We start from the raw sequence: 16,851 nt of genomic DNA on the forward strand, positions 1-16,851 counted from the left end.
ATGGGTTTGAGCCCCGCATCGGGCTCTTTGCTGATGGCTCAGAGCCCAGAGCCTGCTTCAGATTCTGTCTCTCCCTCTCTTTTTGCCCCTCCCCTGCCTCCACTCTGTTTCTCTCTCTTTCTCAAAAATAAATATACATTAAAAAATTAAAAACAAACAAATGAAAAAAGAAGCACAGCCAACCTCCCACCAGAGCAATGTTTTTCTAAGAGTCAGACAAAGCAGAGCTCCTCTCCTAGCTCTTCCACTTATTAGCTGTTTAACCTTGGGCAAGTAATCTAACCTGTCTGAGTCTTGTTTATCTCCTCTGTAAAATGGAGATGTTAATTCTCCTACTCTCAGAGGTGGGTGAATTAAATAAAATCACACATGGCACATAATATGAGGTCGATAAATGTGGGTTTTTTATTTACTGTTATTATAATCATCATTATAATTAGTCTTTCAACCATGGGGAGTTTAGAGGGGTTGAGTGTAGTTGTAATCCAGAAAATTTAGTGCTTAAAGACCTTCTGTAAACTTACATTTTTCAGATCTGAAATGACCTCTCGTTGAAATAGTCTAAGCAAATAAACTTTAATGGTAATAAAACTCTTCCATAGGGATGTCTGTGGAGGTTAAAGATTCTGTGCCTACTCTATTTGTGTATTTATATTTACATTTTAAGGGATTGTTGCAATAAATAGATCATCTAGAAGATCCGCTTACAAAAATGAGTATTTGATTTAGGCCTAAAGATCCCAGTCAGTCAACAGTTTTCAATTATCTCCCCCTCCCGTGGACCTTCTTGATCCTTTGTATTGGCTGTCATCTTACCAAGCAGATGTCAAGTACCAAGCATTCCCAGATGCCCCACTGTCAAGTTTTTAAGGGATAGCAAGACCCAATGGGGAGTTTGACCTCCCTGATTCTCTTAATTTTTGTGGACTTGAATGAGTCTTCACCAGGCCCTCAAAGCTTCAGGGCCCTTTCTTCCTTGGGCTGACACCTAAACAATCAATAGATTTATCAAGGGCAACGGCATCTTCAAGCATGGGGCCCACTGCTGCCCTTCATCTTACTTTGGCTGCCTGGATTTGGATTTTGTTGCAGGCTTTTGGGTGAGGAAAATGTGTTCTTCTATTGTCAGAAGGTTCAAAGAGGATGGTACAGTTAAGACCTAGATTAAAGCTGGAGCATTATCATCATGTTTTTTACTGGTCTTGAGTGGAAACCCAGCACTTAAGGGTTTTCCTACCTTATAAAGCAGCATGAGCAGCCATGTTGGCCGTTCTGAGTGAGAAAATGGCCCCCATGGGTGTGTCCATCCAGCGTGGCCCCTCACTCTGCCTAGTCCCCCAAAGGATACAAGCTTGACAGGGCCCTGGGGGAAGAGGGACAACTGCACATTTCTTTCAAATATGACTGTATGATATACAGTCATATACGGCCTCTTCCTCCATTTGACAGTTCTCAGAAATGGTATGAGTGTCCTACAGGAAAGGAGTTACCTTCTTTTCAGAAGTACACAAGCCACGGGAGCCAATTGTATTTTCATTTATTGGACTCTAGGAAAGGCGGTGTCATAGTTAATCCAGATAAAATGTGTCTTCGTCAAAAATCAATGGACTTAGGCCTTTAAACACCTACATGGTTTGTGAGGCGTATCAAGTCTATATATGACTTAGGCTTCAGTGAACCAGCCTGCTCATGGGGCCATCGTGGCAGAGAGAGAGAGAGAGAGAGAGGGGGGACCAGATATAGCTCCCCCTGCACTTGGCTTTTGGAGAGTGTGGGGGTATTCCCATCTTTGTGGTATTGCAGAAATTATTTCTAGGATAAGCAGAATTAGATCTTTTTTAAGGGAAAAAGTTTCAGAGTGAAAGGTATTTTGCATCTTATTTTGTATAGAGGAAGCTTTTATCTAATGGTAGCTGTTACTAGTGCTAGGTTCACATTCTATTGATATACATCCCTGTCTAATCTTTTCCTTGAAAGTTTGTCATGCCTTTCCCACAATCCTTCCCTTGACACTTTTTGGTATTGCAAATTTTTTATAAGACGCTGAATCTTGGATTTCAAATGACCTCTACCACAGATCTGGACAAAATTATGCTGGGTTTTATACTAGTCAGATCATTGGTTATAATTCTGGAAGCTGGCATGAATACTGAGTAATTGCCCTTCCTTGGATTTAGAGACACCTCCCTGTGCCCCTCCTCCCACCTCTGAGCCGTCACTCTGCACCCTATTTGTACAACCAGTTTTAAACTCAGTTGCCTTTTGGGAAGGGCTCAGGACACGTCTAGACCCACCCAGGAACTTTCCTTCTACTCTTGAGCAGGGCTGCGTGTTCCAGTATTCTGGAGATTGGGAGAAGAAGAGATTTCTGGGGTACTGGTCAATCCCATGAGATCGTAGACCCATCTTCAGGGGTCTCCAGACTCCTCTCACAATCTGAAGAAGTATATTTCAAATAGTTTGATTATGTGCTCCATGAGGGCAAAGATTTTGTCCATATTACTTGCCATGGTGCCTGAATTTTTATGGAATACACTTTGCAATTGCACTTTGCAATTGATCAGATAGGTGAATGCATGAATTTATCAGGGACTTTCATTAGTAGGCATTGACTTCCATGCCACTATCTTTTACCTAATGTTTTCCTCTTGGGATGCTATAGTCCTCTCACCAAGAAACCAGAATCCTTCACCTCATTCCCTTTCTTTCCTCCCCCTCCCCCTCCCTCCATCCCTTTTTCCCTCCCTTCTTATCTCCATCCCCTCCTTCCTTCTTTCTTTCCTCCCTCCCTCTCTTCCTTCTTTCGGCCCTCCCTCCTTCCTCCCTCCCTCCATCTTTCCTTTCTTCCTTCCTTCCAGACCATTTTCTGAATTTTTTTTAATGTTTTTTTTTTTTTTTTAATTTCTAGGAGAGAGAGAGAGAATGAGACAGCGTGAGCAGGGGAGGGTCAGAGAGAGAGGGAGTCACAGACTGAAATAGGCTCCAGGCTCTGAGCTGGCAGTCAGCACAGAGCCCGACGCAGGGCCCGAACCCATGAACTGCGAGATCATGACCTAAGTGAAAGTCGGACGCTTAACCGACTAAGCCACCCAGGCACCCCTTCTGAATTTTTTTAAACAGCTGTTTTGAGATATAATTTACACACTATAAAGTTCACCCATTTAAAGTGTATAGTTCCACGGCTTTTAATCTATTCACAGAGCTGTACAAGCATCACTATAATCCAATCGGTTCAGGAAACATAGAATGCCAGATGGAACTTGCCGTGAGAAAGATCCAGGTTCAAGTCCTTGTTTTTGCCACTTAGAAGCTGTGTGATCTTGGGCAAGTTTCTTAAAAATCTGATACCTTTGTTCTTCACAGCTGTGAGATGATTCATCAGTCATAAAGTTGTAAGAAAACAATGATGCATTGTGTGTGAAGCACCCAGCTCAGGAGTAGCACAGAGGAGACAAACTTTCTTTCCCTCCCCTCTGTGATCCCCAAACCCTTCAGCTGCTGGTCCAACACAGAATGGTGAGCAGGGACAGAGGTGGCTCTGGCCTGTGATGTTCCTGAGCCGTCTTCTCCTGCCTCAGAAGCATGTAGAAGGGACCTTAAGAAAACGGACGCTCAGCAGTTTGCGTGCCAAGCCCCAGGGTACTGCATGCTCTGACCAAGGCATCACCTAAGATGCCTCACTTTCCATCCATCAGCTGTCCTGCCTTTCCCCCCACCCCCCACAATGTCAGATCAGTGGGTTGACCTATCTCTCAGAAAACCCTGCAAACATCCCACTTGGACTTCAGTAAATCAGGGTCTTTTGGTCTACAGTGGTTTCTTCTATCAGTGTAGACATTTCTGGAGGGCTCTCAACTCTACACATTTGACATTGCGATCATAGAATGCTAATGTTGGGACAGCCCTAGAGATCATCCAGTCAGACCCAGTGGAGGAAACTGAGGCCCAGAGAAGTGAGGTAACTTGGTTACATAGCTGGTTGGTAGTGGGTCAAGACTAGAATCCTGTCAGCATTTAATATATATTTGCAGAGTGAAGGAATGCCTTTTGGTCCATTATATTGCTTCAGCTCACCTAGGAACCAGGTGGAAATCCGATGGTTTGAGTTCACATTTTGATCCCACCTCTGTGTATCTATAAAGCAAGGGTAATCCTGTAGTTGTCCAAGTTGACTCCTAAGGAGTGAGATCAGAAGCCCTGCAAAGGGTACTATGCTGAGCGCTTATGATATTTATGTAGGCAATGTTGTTTGGAGAAAGTGGAAATAACATCCATCCTGATGAGAATCTGCACATTTGGTCTGAATCTTGTAATTCATTTTGGTTTCCCGTTTCTGAGTGCAGAGTGCTGACATTTTCCAGGCAGCTCTGGCTTCGGAGAGATCCAGACCCAGGGGATTTGTTCCCTGCAAGTCACCCTGTGGTTAATGGATGGTATAGTTAGTAGAGGGCTCTGTAGCAAGCCCCTGAGCATGGTGGGTAGGGGGGGGTGTGGGCGAGGGAGGCGGAAGACAGCAGTGAAAGGAAGAGAAAAAAATCAGAGAGATCAGTAAACCCCAGAATTCCTTTAAATTAATTTATAGTTCATGTATAAACTATCCAGGTCATAATTTCTGGAGCTAGCCATTTAGAAGTAGCGGTGTCTTCTTTTAGAAAGTACTGTACAGCCTAAGAGAATTTTCTCTCTCCCTCCGCACTTGACTTACCCCTCCCTCGTCTCACTTCCCCTTTGTGAGCAGAAGGTTATATCCCTACTGTGCAGTGGGCTGCCTAGGTTACAAGCTCCAATCCCAGGCCAGCAAAAGAGTCAAAACTTTCCATCCAAAGAACCGATAAGGGTCCTAATTGAAAATGAATTGAGCCTTTCGGCAGGCTCCTTGTTTCCCCCAACCAATGTGATTTCACGTAAGCATTTGTTTCTTTTGCACTTTTCCACCTCCCACACCATGCTTATAATAATGCCTTCGCGAACATTAGTGTCTTCACCAGATGCATTTCAGGGAGAGGGTAGGGCAGGTAAGGGAACGTCTAATGCACAGAGAGTGCATTATAAGGAGCTCAGCTGAAGCAAAACTTTCCAAAAATCAAGGACTTGGTAAGAAAAAGCATTGATTTGGTTTTAGGAGAGGAAAACGGTGTAAATCACCCATGGTGGGAGGGCAAATGTGGTGAGAGAGTGGGAGCTATTGTTTGAAAGGAGACTCATGTGAGAAAAGCAAGTTTTATCGTGAGAACATCTCTAAGTTGAGAGTGGCGGTAGCAGCCTCTGCGGTGGATGTTCAAATGGAGGAATGTTTCCCCTCACAAAAATAAAATGTTTGAATTCTGTTCAGTCTCCGATTGCTGCGGGCAGACATTTCTCTGCATTTCAGGAAGCAAAGGCAGGTTGTGAATTTGAACGCTGCACAAAGCAGTGAGGGGCAAGGGACAAAAAATAAAAAAGCAGTGCAGAGCATTTTCTCTGCCCTGTCATTCCAGGGGTACCCAGCTAAAGACCTTGGATACCTTCCTGGCACAGGAAGCAATGCCTTATCCCCCCCAACTGCCCCCCCACCGCCCCAGCAAAGATTAAAAGAGAGAAGTGAAAAGCAGATGTTATAACATAATGAAAAAAATTTTAGCTGTGATTTCCAAATTCACACCCCACCTTATTCATAGATAGGGGTCAGGAGCACTTGGCCAAATATTTTTAGCAAATCTAGAGTAAAAGAGCCTCCGATACAGAGAATACTGTGAAGAATGCAATTCCACTCTCTCCTCCTTTATCATGTGCAGTTTATCTTTCCATCAGGGTTATAATTTTTTTTCTTTAAGTGCTACCTACAATTAACTGGAGAGCTCTCTAATTCTTTTGTGTGATTCTTTCAAAAAAAAAAAAAACAAAAATAGACAGAAGATCACTTTAAGAGCATCTCACCAGCCATTGCTTTAAAATAGAATTTTTGGAAGCATTGTTGATTTCTACTTATTTTTGTTGGTAAATCCTGGGGAAAAAATGTATATCTTTTCCTTTAAAGTTCTAATTCAAGGCATGGATGTGAGAGTTCTGGAGGGACTTTGGGACTGCGGTAAAATTTCGTTGTCATAGTAACAGAAAGGGAAGTAGGCCTAGCTCACCTGGGACTTTAACACTGCAAAAGCTGGATTTTGTTTTTTTTTTTTTTAAGGAAAAGGACTCTGCAAGTGAAATAAATGAGAAACTTATTGTGTTTTGAAACAAAATCCAAAACATTAAATAGGGAAATGGCTGAAAAGGCCACCCCTGCCCTTCTTCTTGTTCCATGTCCTTGTCTGATTAAAGGTGCCCAATTTTAAAACTGCACAGATAGTTTATTTCAGAGACTCTGGGCTTTAAAATGCGCCTTATGAATGATAACCTCAGACCATTATGCTGTGCCTTTGTATTTTTCTGGACAATCTACAGATGGTCCGAGAGGACATTCACACTTGTTATTAATCATAAAAGCCCCCGTGTATTCCCGCACAGACTGGTCTGCCTTTGGATGGCAACATACCGTTTTCTGATTTTATATACGTTGGTTAAAAATATCGGGGGCCCTTTTGTGGGTGGGGGGATTCATGTGAAGTGTGTGAGCATGAAGATGTGTGTGGCCAGCGGAGAGCCACACGCATGAGGAACCCTGGGATTCTGGGTGAAGTCATGCCATTTTTTGCCTGGCAGGAGTCACTGCTTCCTTGGACGCCTTATTTTTGGGAGACAGACTGTCCTTGCAACTCAGGGTGGGGACAGGGGGCGTGCAGCGTGTGTATAGCCCGGAGCCCCCTGTCTGTCCTCAACGGGTGACAGAACAGGCGTGTGATTGCAAACCTCCAAATTTGCAAATCGCAGTGGTTCTGGGCGAGGTGTTCCTTCCCAGGCCAGGCTGGCTGAAATTCCCCAGACCTTGAAACACAATCGCCTTCCAATCAAATCTCATTTAATGCAGATCTATTTCCTCTTAAAAACTGTTTACTCCAAAGGGTAACACGTTGCTTTCTCTTCACAGATTCTTTCTAAAATTTTTCCTCAAGTGCAATCAGAATTGTTTGAAAACAGCAGGAAACCCGAGGGACATGAGAAGGTTTCAGGTAAGGGGCCTGCGGTGCTTTCCTGTTAAATAAGTCATCCTGTTTTCCCCCTCTTTAGCACTTTCTTCCTTCTCTCTCTCTCTCTCTCTTCTTCCTGCCTTAGAAAACATTATTCGCCAATGCTGCTAACAATAAAAATAACTCTAAATGATAACCCTCATCCCGCAACATTGAGGGTTTCTTCATTTTGTAGTGTTTAGGCCCGATTGCCAAGGCCCCAGGGGAGGGGCACCAACCCGTGCTGGAGATTTGATTTTAAGCCCTCGGGCTGCCCTTCGCACACACAGCTGCCCACAGCAGGAACCGTGTTCTTGATACTCGGCCACCTTGGGATTTTTCAAAGCGGCTTCTCTATGCTTTCTGCAAGCAACAGCCTCTTCCCTTCCTTTCCCACCGATTAACTATTCAGTGGTCTCTCTCGCAGCCTTTGGGAAAGCAGCAGCCCGAACAGCCGTGGTCACTTTAAGATCGCGGCATGACAACAAGACCCACGGGGCAGTGACCCAGCTGCCTGGCAGTTACATCTGCCACCGGTTTCATCACCCTTGCCACTGATGTACTGAGGACGGGAGCTAATAAAAACACAGAGAGAGGCAAAGTGTGTCAGCTTGGAGATGAGAGGAAGTGCAGCCCCCCTCGGCCCCCTTCCTTAATCTTTGAAGGACCCATATTTAATCCACCAAAAGGCTTTCCTGCCATTCATACCCCATTGGAATAGACAGCGCTCCCTTCCCCGTGGAGAAATGGAAAACACATTAGACAATAGCATTCAAGCTTGGGACATAAAAAAAAAACAACAAACCTCTGGCAGAAATGGAAGGGATAGGGGTTATTAAACTCACAGGTTGGGGGAGGAAAGTGAGGTTCTAGGGCCATAGTGACTTGCCTCTACTCACAGAAAGGATGTTGTGGAACTGGGAACCGGGAGCGTCTGGCTGCCCAGCCCCCTTCCACCAGACCGTGGATTTGCACTGTGTACAGCAGCTAGGTGTGCGCTTGGCTGTTGACTTTTTGAAAAATTATAATCACTTCTGAGCAAGGGGCTGCATGTATTCGTTTTACGCAGGATCGCTCGGATAATGTCGCTGCTCCCGGCCGCAGCTCAGAGAGCTTCTCGGGTTTAGGAACAGAGTCATTAAAGAGTTAACGGGGGAGATGGGTGCACACACAGGGTGAGAGAAATACTTGGCAAAAAAAAAAAAGAAAAAAAAATTCTTGTCTTTTTTTTACCATGTGATGGCCATCAAACTCTCTTCCTGGCACTGGCTCATTTTTTGTTAATTATTTAACACTATTACCAGCCTTTTTCCTCTCCATCGCATAATTTTTTTGCCCTGCTGTGTGCTGTGAGGACAAATAGGAATAAAATGAGCTTTCCTGGGGACCAGACAGGAGGGTTGTACAGGGTGGAAGTTTATGGTATCCCATGTTCCAAATGCAGTAGTAAACCATGTCAGTCTGAAAGTGTTTGGGATTCAAAAGAATTCCAAAGCACCTCGATGACCACAATGACCTTGGCTTTCACTTCCCCAAGAAACAGAGATAAGGAAGAGAGATTGGCTGTTTGCCTTCCTCTGCCTCTGTTCTCCACCATCACCTTCAGAGAGTTTTACATTTGAGGATGCTCTTATAAATGTGAAAGAGGCTTTTAATAGAAAGCCTTGTCTTTATTTTTCTCAAATTTTGGAAACGTATACACTAAGCAAATGCATGCTCATATTTCCTATACTTCTTCAGTTATTTGCTAAGTGAGGATTTCAATGTGCCTCAGCTTTCCACAGCGTGAGAATAAATATTGTTGATCTCAGAATGATGGCGAATTCACATCCAATGTGAAAATATTTAACTTCCGCAAAGAACAAAAAGGATTTTTTTTAAGCTTGTGGATTCTAATTGTCTTATTTTGGGGGTAGAGCTAAAGTCAATCAGCAATTTTCTTTTGTGTTTTTTTATTGAGATAAAATTCAGAGAACATATCATTCATCATTTTTTTAAAAGTTTATTTGAGAGAGAGAGAGTGAGCATGAGCAAGGAAGGATCAGAGAGAGAGAAAGAACTCCAAGCGGGCTCTGCACTCTCAGTGTGGAGCCTGACGTGGGGCTTGAACTCATGAGCTGTGAGATCATGACCTGAGCCGAAACCAAGAGCTGGCTGCTTAACTGACTGAGCCACCCAGGTGCCCCAGAGGGAACATCATTCATCATTTTAAGCATTTTACATTGTGCAATTCAGTGGCATTTAGTATATTCACAGTGTTGTGCAACCATCACCACAATACAATTCCAGAACATTCATCACCCCCAAGTGAAACCCCATACCTCCCAATTCTCTTTTCTCTCCACTCACTGGCAACCATGAATCCACTTTCTGTCTCTGTGGATTTTTCTCTTTGGGACATTTTGGAATCATACAATACGTGGCCTTTTGTGTCTGGCTCCTTTTCCCTTAGCATAATGTTTTCAAGTTCATCTGTGCTGTAGCCTGTGACAGGCCTTCATTCCTTTTAATGGCTAAATAATATTCTATTGTGGAAATGTACATTTTGTTTATCCGTCCATTGACGGACACTTGGGTTGTTTCTACTTTTAGGCTTTTATAAATAGTGCTGCTATGAACATTTGTGTACAAGTTTTTTCATGTGTGAACATATGTTTTCAGCTCTCTTGAGTATATACCTAAGAGTAGAATTTCTGAGTCATATGTTAACTCTATCTTTAGTTCTTTGAGGAGCTGCCAAACTGTTTTCCACAACAGCGACATCATTTTTACATTCCCACCAGTAATATACAAACGTTCCAATTTCCTCATCTCTTTGCCAACACTTATTATCTTCTGGGTTTTGCTTGTTTATTGTTTCTTTTTCTTTTTCCTTTTTTAATTCTGGCCATCCTATGAGGGTGACGTGGTATTTAACTGTGGTTTTGATTTGTCTTTCCCTAATGACTAATGGTGTGGAACATTTTTTCATGTGCATATTGACCATCTGTATATCTTCTTTGGAGAAATGTCCATTCCACATCCTTTGTCCATTTATGAGGTAGTTGATTTGCAAATATTTTTTCTCATTCCATCATTGTTTTTTCTCTTTCTTGATAGTGCTCTTTGATGCAAAAAAGAAATTTTTATACTATGCTCAGATTCTATTAAGAGTATAATCTTCAATGAATGCTCTTGGCATGGAGAAAAGCCTTGACTATGTGCTATCATGGCCAAGTGGGAGACTAGTGTCAAGCTCAAACTATGGAACCAAACAAGTGATTGTAGGTAATCATGGTTGGGGGAGTGTTCTGAAGGAATGGTGACTTAGGAATTTCTGAAATACACATCTTATTCAGAATGACGAAGGTAACACTTTTAAACCGCATAGACAATTACTTCATTTTTCCACTTAGTTAAGTGATCGATCAAACATATTTAATCTGAAGCTTTCTTTTGTGGGGATTTTATCTGAACAGAATAAAAACATGAATCTTTTCTTACCAAACCACGATGCCAACCAAACTCCCTTTCCTGTCTCATCCCTCTTCTTTCCCCTGTCTCTAAAACACTGGTGGAACTGAATTCTTTTTCCGAAAATGACCACATGAGAACAAAACCATTATATTACATTAGTTTTCTGACCTAAAACAAACCTTTCTTTAATTCAGTTCAAGTCCTGAATATCTTGGACGTTTATAAATACGTATGTCTATTTACCAAAACACAGTAGGTTTTAATCCTTTTTTGGCTCACACCCTTTTGAGAATTTGGTAAGGGCTGTAGTTTCCCCACCGAAAGCCACATTTAAACCAAGCTTTACTTAAAATATCAGGTGTTGCCGGACCTCTTGAAATGTCTCTTAGGGTTCCATGAACCCCTGATCTAAAGAAATGAAATTCATCTACCAAATAGGCATTGTCCATGTAATTTAAGCCTTACAGAGAGGACCTGTCCACTTGGGAATTCCCTCATGGTGTTCCCATTCTCTTATAAATGCCATCTGTTCCCAGGTGACCCCGGGATCCCTATCCTCAGACCTCACCCTTCCCTGGAGCTGCAGAAATACCATTCTACCTTCCTCCTGGGCATCTTCTCTTGTGTTATTAATGAACACATGTTCACAGCAGAACTCAATACTTCCTCTCTGGATCCGTGCCTGCCTCATTCACTGTTGAAGTATCGCTTCCTCCACCTATACTGGGGTTCAATAGTATCTGTTAAATCTGTCTCTCCTCCCGAAAACAACTGCAATAGGTCCCTGCTTCTACTCCTTCCTTGTCTAGTCCACCCTTAGCCCTATTGCCAAAGTTATCTTTGAAAACCTGTCACTCCTCTGTTTCAGATATAACTATCTAGACAAAAGCTAGGGTTTAAAAGGCATGGCTGATTAGTATCTTCATAGATACACCAGGCAGTGCTCTTCTCATGCATGTCTCCTGATGTTTCCAGATACTCACCACTCACTAGGCACCCCTCACTGGTTTCTGTTACATGTAATATTACTTGGAACCTTTCTACACATTCATCCTTCTGCTGAGAACCCTTCACCTCTCTCTCATTTGTGACTTCTACTCATGCTTCAAGACTCTACCTGGGGTGCCTGGGTGGCTCAGTCAGTTAAGCTTCTGACTTCAGTTCAGGTCATGATCTTGTAGTTCGTGAGTTTGAGCCCCGTGTTGGGCTCTGGGTTGACAGCTAGCTCAGAGCCCGGGAGCCTGCTTCAGGTTCTGTGTCTCCCTCTCTTTCTGTCCCTCCCTGGCTCACTCTCTGTCTCTGTCTCTCTCAAACATAAATGAACATTTAAAAAAAATAAAAAAGAAAAGACTACACCTGAGTGTCACCTCCTTTCTGAGGCATTTTCTGACTCTTCCTGACCTGACAAACTTCTGTTGGCCCCTTCTTCTGTGCCATCATACCATTCTCAACACACTTCTACTACACCACTGATCACACTGGCCATTATTTGTCTGAGAGAGTGCTGCTTGAGGATAGCTGATATGTTTTCTTAATTTTTGTGTTTCTCCCCAATGCCTATCACAATACCAGCCACTCTGCAGAACTCGATACATTATTAGATACATTGTTAAGAGGGAGAAGGAAGAAAGGGAAAAAAGCAAAGATTTCTCTGGTCCCCAACATATCTGAATCCATGGACCAGACATGCAGAAAATCATTCCTGCCCTTCTTGAAATGGAACAATTAGGTGAAACAGCCAGATTAACAGCTCAGTGAAGGAAATGAAAAAAAATTTATGTCTAGTTTAAGCTGACAGGCCGGCTAGACATAATGAACCCCGTCCTTTATTTCGCTGCATTGTGGGCAGAGAGCAGGCAGTTGGAAAATCCAGAAGAAAATCAAGCCAAGACAAGGAGAAGTCAAACATGTTGCCATTTCCCCCATTCAGATTTGAAAACATGGAAGTTGATAACAATCAGAGCAATTGTTGCCAACTCATTCTCATAGAGAGGCCGTTTGGGTCTGCTCCAAGTCACAGTGAAAACATAGATGCACTCGTTCATTCATTCGTTCCTCCAGCCAGTATTGATGAGGAAATTCTCTGTGCCAGGAACTATCCTAGGTGCTAGAGGTACATCAACAAGCAAAACAGATACAATTCCCTGCCCTTGAGGGACTTACCTCGCAGTGGGGAGATAGCAAAAATATGAGAAATGAGTGATTTACATAGCTTAGCTCTGCTTCCCTGCGGTCTTCAAGTGACCTGCTGGGAAGCACAGGGTCCAGCACAAGGCCAGTTGTCTTTGTGTTGAGTGTCAGAACTCAGTGATGTGGTCAAGGACAGCTGAGGTAGAACTAAGTGATATCTGCCATTATAATAGCAGTAAGTGGGGATGCCCTTCCGCATAGTTTTCAAAGTTTTTTACAGCATCAGCTATAAGAAGACACTAATGTCAGGAGATCACTTACTTATTTGCTATTGGGAAGCTTAAAGGCCTGGGTGCCATGATTTCCCCTTGCCTCTCTGTTTTGGGACACCTGGGTGGCTCAGTCAGTTAAGTGTCCGACTGTGGATTTCTTCTTGGGTCATGATCTCACAGTTTGTGAGATGGAGTCCTGGGTTGAGCTCTGCACTGATAGCACAGAGCCTGCTTGGGATTCTCTCTCTCCTCTCTCTGCCCCTCCCCTGCTCGTGTTCTCTCTCTCTGCCTCTCTCAATAGATAAATTAAAAATTTATTATTTTTTTTAAAAAGGAGTCAGTTTTAAACAGGATGATCACTGTAAAGGGCTGTGGCATTTTCCATCATATAGATGGCACCAACTTGTCCGTTTGTCATTCTGAAGTTAGTAGCATGTACTTGAGATATCTCTCACTCTAGAATAATTTGAAACCATTTTCTTCATTTAAACTTAGAGCCTTCATGTAGTTTGGGTAAAGGCTATTAGTGTCATTTGCCAAACTTTTCTGAGTGACTCTTGTATGTCTCAGATTCAACCCTAAATTATTCCAGTTTTGGATTAGAGCCACCAAAATGATAATTTTTTATACACTTATTCTAGGGGGAGCACTGAGAAATATATACAGACAGGTCTCACCATCTGTTGCCTCAACAGATAAATGGTCAAAATATATGGAAGGGCCCAAGCATACATTTCTAATGAAAGGAAAGTCCTCTTGGAGCCAGATTGGGAAGGATATCAGTGCTGAGTTGACACCTGTTTGTTTATAGGGTTCTTCACACAAGATGGGTCTGCCAGAAGGGGACTCTGAGGGGCACGTAGAGGGGGTGAGAGAAAGGGCTGTGCCTTGTGAGGACACATGTAACAGGTCTGCCAGACCTGGGAGGAAGAGGTGTGGGGAGAAGGGCATGGAAGACACAAAGGTCTCCTCCATCAGAATGAAGAAAAGAAGTGAGTCCATGTAAGCCCCGATTGGCATCACTGTGGTAGCTGGATGATGTGAGAGGCCTAGGGTTGGATGCAGTGGTTATTGCACAGGAACAACGGAGAAATTGATGTGGATGACAGAGACACCCAGCCCCCACAGCTGGGCGTCAGCCACTAGTCCGTGTGACTAAACAATGCAAGAGCAAAGGGCAGGCTGCTCATGTCTTGGAACAGGGCCAAGATCCATCCACCAAACCCTTACGATTTCTCAAACCCCCGGTTCTTATATAAAACTTTTTAACGGCACCACCATCTATTTTCCTTAAATAAAAAAATGTTGAGTGTTTCTCTCACACCCACTGAAGAGGGAAACGAGAGTTTAAATGAACTCCAAATGGTAAAAATTTAATACAGCTCCAGCTGCCTGCAGGTTTCTTCAGTTCAAATCTTTCAATTCGAGAGCTCCTCCAGCTGTTCTGTGATCTCATGCACCATTGGAAGGTTCTGTGCTACCGAGCAGCCAGTTTAAAGCCCATAATGAAACTCACTTGACTTATGGCCTCTCTAATCAACAGGTGAGTCCATTATCTGGTGGTAAAACAAACCAGAGAGTCCAAGAAAGAATAATTATCTCTTTGGAGTCAGAGAAAACCCTTCAAGGGCCTGAAGGATATTTCCCTCAGTCTAGTGCTTTAAGCATGGGGAAGGCTTTCTGTGGGTCACTTCCAGCCTTTCTCTGTTTGGTGGGATACCCTTCCACCACCCCCATCGCACGAACCTTTGGCGTCTCGAATGCGGACAGGAATCAGGTGGATAAAACGTTTGACTAACCCCCTAGGGAATGTGTTTTGAATTATTTGTGGGAGAAAAGGGAGAGAAGTGATAGCAAGTAGCTCCCTGTGTAACTTGTCAGATTTCAGTTAAGTGGAAACAAAGCTTAAGTGCTCAAATATTTCAGGAGACTCAAATTTGAGCACCAAAACCTACCTCTGAACGCATTCCAGAGCAATCAGTTGCAGAACTTCCTGGAAAGCAAGGCCTTTTCAGTTTTGCAATAATACTGCATAGATTTTAAGCTGCTTATGCTCCTGCTTTGTGACGAACGACAGGTGATTCACAAGGTCCCCAGAGGGCAGAGTTTGGTGGAAGAGAATGGCCCAACCGAATCAAGAACTGCATCAAATATGTTAAGGTTCCCTGGTGGCTCTCAAAATATTTGCTAGTAAAATACTGCCCTTGACCATAACCATCCCACTTGCTATATGTTTTAGATGGGAAAAGCGATGGGTTTGATGGAATAAAATGAGATCAGGTGGATGTAGCAAGTGTCCATGACCTCTGAGATGGGGGAAGTTTAGTTGTAAAGCAGGCTCTCTAATGACACAAAAGGCGGGTTTAAAAATATTGCCACTTGATTTTTGTACATATTAAACTCTTTTAAAAAAAAAAAGCTCTAAAAAATGGCCATCCCAAGCCAAATTTACAAAACATGCCAGCAGAAACTGTCTTTGGCATACTACTGCACTTATACCCATTATGTATTTTTTAAGTGCCAGAATAATGAGTTCAGTAACCTCACGTCATGTAACCGAACTTCTTCAGCTCTTCAAGCCTATCTCAAATTTAATTTCCTTGATGAAAATGTTGGTTACTGCCTTCAGGTTAATTTTTCTCCCCTTTAGACTCCTAGAACATACAATGGCCACCCAATATAGTCCTCAGTGATGCATTGCTATATAGTAATCTTTTCTGATTATGCATAGTGTTTATTATGCTTCATCAACTACCTGGTAAGCTCCTTGAAGTTGTGACAATGTTTTCTGTAAGTCGCCATTGCATCTAGCTGTGGAGTGTCACTGGAAATGTCACTGAGAGTGGCAAAAACTACCATTGACTGCTTGAAGCATAGGTTTGTCTTCTTACTGAAGAAAGTGTCTTCTCAGGAGTTGTGTCGCCTTTCATGCGAGTGGTCCCGCAATGCCCCACATCTGTCTCAACAGCAATCAACTATGTGTTCTCTCGTTTGGCACTTGATTCTTAACCGAACAGAAAATTTAGCCTTAGGGAATACGAAACAACAGCAATTGCTAAGAATTCTGGGAATTCCTTTAAAAAAAAAAAGATGACAAAATCCATACTTGTGGGGTAGGTGTTTAAAGGTAGTTTTGTAGACCCTGGAGTCCAGTAACAAAGAAGAATCTGGGCTTTAAATCTGGTTTGAAAATACGATGTGTGCCAAGAATAAAGTGGTAGGGAGAAACAATTTGCAGTAGCCAATTGTTTGCTGTTAGCCTGGGTTGAATTAATGGAGGCTGAGATGAAACTCTTTCATCAGAGTTCCCTTGTCGAATGTGAGAATTAGCCAATGTATAAAAACACCAGTGGAGTATTTTTTCTCATACTATGGACTCTAGACTTGGTCGCCTACCACAACCAGAAGTCTGTCTTGATTTTCTCTGTCCCTTTAGTGGTCTCTATGTCTCTTTCCTCCTACCACAGGTGGAAAATAAAATCCCACATAATAGTTACGCTTTGGGAAAGCTGAAATAACATATATAGCAACTGAACAGTTATAAGGGAAAAGCACATCATGAATTTAATTCCATTTCCAGATGTAAAATGTCATAAAGAATTTTTTTCCATACTTGGCAAAATAACAGGAATTTTCAAGACCATTTTATGTAGCTTGGTGGACGCATGTTTGTGAGTAGGTATCAGAGAGCCTTCCACCTTGAGTGTGCTATAAATGCTATGTATCATAGCTTTACTGAGATTAAACTACCAAAGGCCCCATGCTCAGCTAGGAGGTGCATGACCCTCATTGAAATGGAGGGGGAATGTGTCTCACTAATGGTAGAATTTGGTGTGTTTTCAAAGCAGGACCTCTGATCCATATGGGGAGGTTTCTAACCAATGTAATTATTCTCCGGTGACAAAGGG

At 42.8% G+C, this 16,851-nt stretch overlaps 1 protein-coding gene across 8 annotated transcripts in view; it reads left to right on the forward strand.

Moving 5' to 3' along the window:
• Positions 1–16,851, forward strand: part of EBF2 (EBF transcription factor 2) — a 198,812-nt gene that overhangs the window by 134,321 nt on the left and 47,640 nt on the right. For all 8 annotated transcript variants that reach the window (XM_077780115.1, XM_077780113.1, XM_077780117.1 and 5 more), the window contains one exon: positions 7,007–7,088. In XM_077780115.1, the coding sequence (XP_077636241.1) occupies positions 7,007–7,088 (82 nt within the window). The remainder of the gene's footprint in view (positions 1–7,006; positions 7,089–16,851) is intronic.

The sequence above is a fragment of the Crocuta crocuta genome, unplaced genomic scaffold (genome assembly GCF_008692635.1).
Source record: "Crocuta crocuta isolate KB4526 unplaced genomic scaffold, BGI_CrCroc_1.0 scaffold395, whole genome shotgun sequence".
Classification (NCBI taxonomy): domain Eukaryota; kingdom Metazoa; phylum Chordata; class Mammalia; order Carnivora; family Hyaenidae; genus Crocuta; species Crocuta crocuta.